A 4,871-nucleotide genomic window follows, 5' to 3' on the forward strand; every position below is an offset into this window, starting at 1 on the left:
GGGGAGAAAGGGGTGTGGGAGGTGCGGGAAGAGACTGGACAAAAATTGCACACCTTTGGATGAGGAGAAGGGGGGGTCGTAAGGGCAGAGGGTGGGGTGGGAACTGGGTGGAGGGGAGCTATGGGGGGAAAGGGGAGGAACAACGGTAATAATCTGAACAATAAAGATTTAATTAAAAAATAAATAAATAAATAAGAAAAAAACAAACCAGAATAAATAAATAAATAAATAAATAAGTAGCCCAAAAGAAAGTTCAAAAGGGTGAAGATAATGTGTTACTCCAAAGCCAGAGCGCAGGAAGTCTGCACAAAGAGTCATTGCTATCAACGATAACTGGCTCCCCAGCTACCCCCACATCCTCCTTTGGGGTTTAGTCTTTGATAGCACTGAAAGGTCAGACTGTTACGGTTCTGGAAGTTAAACAGAGAGAAAGAACTGTTTTCACCAAAGGCACCCTGTAGGTCATTTCTCTTTTACAAATCAATGCTCCAGAAAGCAAGTCACTAGGTTGTGTCTCGACTAGATCATCATGAAGAAAAAATTGATTCTTCTTCATGAATAGAACTTTAGCATGCCCCTACTGGAAGTGCACTCAGAAGAGAAGGGAAGAAGGCTTTGAAAAAATAACCACTCAAGGCCCTTAATAAAGCAAAGCTCTGGGAATAGAAATGGATGGCTTCCCCTGCCCACAATATCTTATAACATCTGCAAAGCACTTCATTGATACCAACAGTTGTGTCCTTGCAAGAAAGCACAAATCACTTTAATAATTCTTCAATTTCCTTCAGGGTTAAAATCTTACAAATCTCAAAATGAGCAGCTTTCTCTAAGGGCCTTTGATGTGCAAGGAACTGTTAGGTATTCTTTACTCACCAAGGCATTCTGCTCAGGTTTGGTTCGGTCCTGTCTTCTCTGCTACTTGCATCTCTACATCTCTGCCAGGAATCTTCCTCCAATTACAGAGCATCTAGGAGAGGGAAACCGACCTTCTCCGTCCTCTCCTTCCTGTTCTGCAAGAGGAGACAGTACTCTGATTGCAGGTATAGGGCACGTGTACAGTGAGTAGGGTAGCTCCCCTCCTCTCCCCAGCCTTCTTCTCCACCCTTCCCCTCCCCTCTCTCCCCTTCTGCCCTTTGCCCTTTCCTAGCCTTTCTTCTGTGTTTTTTTTTTCCTTCTAGGTGGTCTCAGGAGGGCATTTCTCCCTCATGCAATGAAATTCAACCATTTGTTTCTCCTCTGTTCTTATAATATTCTTAAAAAAATTTTTTCTTTTACTTTTCAATTATAGTTAACATACAGTATTATATTAGTTTTAGGTGCACAACATTTATCAAACTTAAGGCTTATCACCCTGATAAGTCTAGTACCCATTTGACACCATACACTATTACTATGTTCTCTATGCTGTATTTGCATCCCGTGACTGTTTTTATTGCTGGTAATTTCTATGCCTTAATCCCATCACCTTTTTCTACGGCCCCAAATCCCCTCCCATCAGATAAGCATCAATTTGTTCTCTGTATCTATGAGTTTATTTCTGTCTTGTTTGTTTATTTTGTTTTCTTTTAGATTCCACATTAAATGAAAGTATACAGTATTTGTCTTTCTTTAGGTCTGACTTATTTTCCTTAGCATAATACGCTGTAGATCCATGCATGTTGTTGCAAATGGCAAGATTTCATTCTTTTGTTATGGCTAAGTGATATTCCAGTCATATAAGTACCACATCTTCTTTATCCATTCATCTGTGGATGGGCACTTGGGTTGTTGCTTCTATATTTTGGCTATTGTAAATAATATAAGAACAGAACAGATGTTTTTTCCCCCAGCATCTGTTGAGATGTTCATGCGATTTTTGACCTTTATTCTATTGATATAGTGTATTGTATTAATTGATTTTTGGCTATAAAACCAACCTTGCCTTCCTGGGATAATTCCCACTTGGTCATTCTAGATAGTCTCCCTCTTCCCCCACATTTTAAAAACTGTTTTAAAATACACTTAACATAAAATTTACCACCTTAAACATTTTGAAGTATACAGTTCAGCAGTGTTAAATACATTCATAATGTTGTGCAACACCACCATCCATCTTCATAACTCTTTTCATATTATAATATTGAAAGTTATACTCATTAAACAATAAAATCCCATTTCTCCCTTCCCCCACCCCCTGGAAACCACCATTCTGTCTCTATGATGTTGACTACTCTAGAGACTTCATATTAGTGGAATCATATTGTATTTGCCATTTTGTTACTGGTTTATTTCACTTAGCATAATAGCCTCAGGTTCCATGTTGTAGCATATAGCATATGTCAGAATTTCCTTACTTTTAAAGGCTGAATAACATTCCATCGTATGTATATACCACATTTTGCTTATCCATTCCTCTGTCAATGGATATTTGGGTCGCTTCCATATTTTAACTATTGTGAAAATGCTGTGAATATAGGCAAACAAATATTTCTTCAAGACCTTGCTTTCAATTATTTTGGATATATATCTAGAAGAGAATTTGCTGCGTCATATGGTAATTCTATTTTATTTTTTTTAGAACTACCTTACTGTTTCCTCAGCTTCTATACCATTTTACATTCTCACCACCAAGTCGCAAGAGTTCTAATTTCTCTACATTCTTGCCACACTTGTTTTCTGTTTTTAGGGTTTGGTTTTTTTTTTTACAGCAACCATCCTACTAGGTATGAGATAGTCTAATTGTTGTTTGATTTGCAGCCCTCTACTGGTTAGGAATGTTGAGCATCTTTTCTTGTCCTTATTAGTCATTTGCATATCTTTGGAGAAATGTCTATTCAAGTCCTTTGCTCATTTTGAATTGGTTTGCTTGTGTTTTTTGTTGAGTTTTAGGAGTTCTTATTATATATTCTGGATATTAATCCTTTACCAAACATATGATTTGAAAATATTTTCTCCCATTCTGTGTGTTGCCTTTTTAGTCTGTGGATAGTGTCTTGATATACAAAAATGTTTAATTTTCATGAAGTTTAATGTTTATTTTTCCTTTTGTTACCTATGCCTTTGGTGTCATATCCAAGAAAGCATTGCCAAATTCAGTGTTATGAAGTTTTTGTCCCATGTTTTTCCCCGTAAGAGTGTATAGTCATATTTATATGTTGCATTTTTCAAGTTCTAGCATACATTCTTTGCATCTGCATTCATAAAGCAATATTATTCTGTACTTTTCTTGTGATGTCTGGTTTTGGTATAAAAATCATACTAACCTCAAAGAATGAGTTGGGAAGTCTTCCTTCCTCTCCTATTTTTTGGAAGAGTTTGTGAAGAATTTCTATTAATTCTTTATATTGTGGTAAAATTAAACAGTGAAGTCATATTGGACCTGGGCTTTGAACCAACTTCCTTTTAAGTAACCAAAAACGAGAGTGCCTGGGTAAGATGAGACATAATTCTGGCTTAGAATTAGACCATGATCAGAAAATTCGAAGTATCCCACTCCTCTTTCTTTCACAAATTAAAACATTTAGTGAGGGAAGAGATAAACCTTTGTGACTTTATTTCCTCATCCAACAAGTTCAAAGTATTTAGAAAATGGTGATTATAGACCAAGCCTCAGCCTGGAGTTCACAGATCCAAAACAGCAATAACTTTCAATGTACAGACAGACACTTCCCAGATGCATGATGTCAGTCACAAGAGACAGCAGAGGAAAAAGGGCCAGGGAAGATTTAGTGAAATCATTCCATCATAAACACAATCTACATTACATTCCTTATTTTGGGGACCAGTAGTGAGACAAATACTTTAACACAATATACTATTCCTGGGAACTGGAACTCAGAGTATGTTGCCTGGGTTACTCATGGAAAACCAGCAAGAGAACTAAGAATTAGTACCTTTGTCACCTAATTCCTGGTTTAGTGGTTTATTTTGATCAGTATCTTTGAGTATTCTGTGCTTGGAATGCACAAGGGAGATGGTTCTCAGAGCCTCTCCATAAAGTTTTCATTTGGTCAGGAGTAATCTATCAGTACCTTTATCTCCAATTCACTTCCAATTTAGTCTTCATATTGCACTTATTTTTAATCAGAAACCAAATTCTGGGTATAAGTTCATAAAATACTGTTAGCAGTTAAGAAAAGGTTTATTGCTATTAGGGGACAATTTCCAGAATGGTAGGTAAGGAGCTCCAAAGACCCACGCTTCAACAAAGTAACTATACCAGTGAAAATTACTTTTAAGACAACCATTTGAAGTTCTTGTCCCACAAGGGAGATAAAAACCAAGAAGACCAAAGGCTACTTCCTGACACTCAGTGACCTGCTTAGAAAGCAGAGTTATCACTCCAAGAGAAGTGGTTGTTTTCCCTGTCCCCAGTTTGAGAGCAGAATCTCAGAGATATTGCCCAGGGGAAGAGGCAGGTAATAAGAACAGAGTGTTCTGAAGCTCTCACCACAAGAGAACAGATTTTATTTGGAACAGAGTTGGGGGAAGTCAAGCTGAAGAGAGCTCTGGAAAACAATGGATATTTTGGCGACAAGCAGTTAAGAGGAAGCTGGTTGCAACACGCTAGGCTAGACTGTAGGCTATCTAGTGTACCAGAGAGAACCAGAATAAAGGACATCTAAGAAGAGCCCTCCCTGGGTCAGAATAAATCTCAAAGTCTGGCCTCAAAAACTACCTCTGCATCAGATTGTGGAGCAATTTATGCTCCAGAGCAGGGGTCCTCAAACTTTTTAAACAGGGGGCCAGTTCACTGTCCCTCAGACCGTTGGAGGGCCGGACTATAGTTTTAAAAAAAAACTATGAACAAATTCCTATGCACACTGCACATATCTTATTTTGAAGTAAAAAAACAAAACGGGAACAAATACAATATTTGTATTTGCATGTGG

At 37.7% G+C, this 4,871-nt stretch overlaps 1 protein-coding gene and 1 long non-coding RNA gene across 4 annotated transcripts in view; one reads left to right on the plus strand and one right to left on the minus strand.

Annotated features, from left to right (window-relative positions):
• The window catches only part of MKLN1 (muskelin 1), a 346,320-nt gene that overhangs the window by 230,074 nt on the left and 111,375 nt on the right, over positions 1-4,871 (minus strand). For all 3 annotated transcript variants that reach the window (XM_006752700.2, XM_006752701.2, XM_015567031.1), the window contains one exon: positions 874-1,010. In XM_006752700.2, coding sequence (XP_006752763.1) covers positions 874-881 — 8 coding nt within the window. In that variant the 5' untranslated portion in view covers positions 882-1,010. The remainder of the gene's footprint in view (positions 1-873; positions 1,011-4,871) is intronic.
• Positions 1-4,871, plus strand: part of LOC107183926 — a 25,121-nt gene that overhangs the window by 13,808 nt on the left and 6,442 nt on the right. The window lies entirely within an intron of this gene.

The sequence above is a fragment of the Myotis davidii genome, unplaced genomic scaffold (genome assembly GCF_000327345.1).
Source record: "Myotis davidii unplaced genomic scaffold, ASM32734v1 scaffold1290, whole genome shotgun sequence".
Taxonomy (NCBI): Eukaryota; Metazoa; Chordata; class Mammalia; order Chiroptera; family Vespertilionidae; genus Myotis; species Myotis davidii.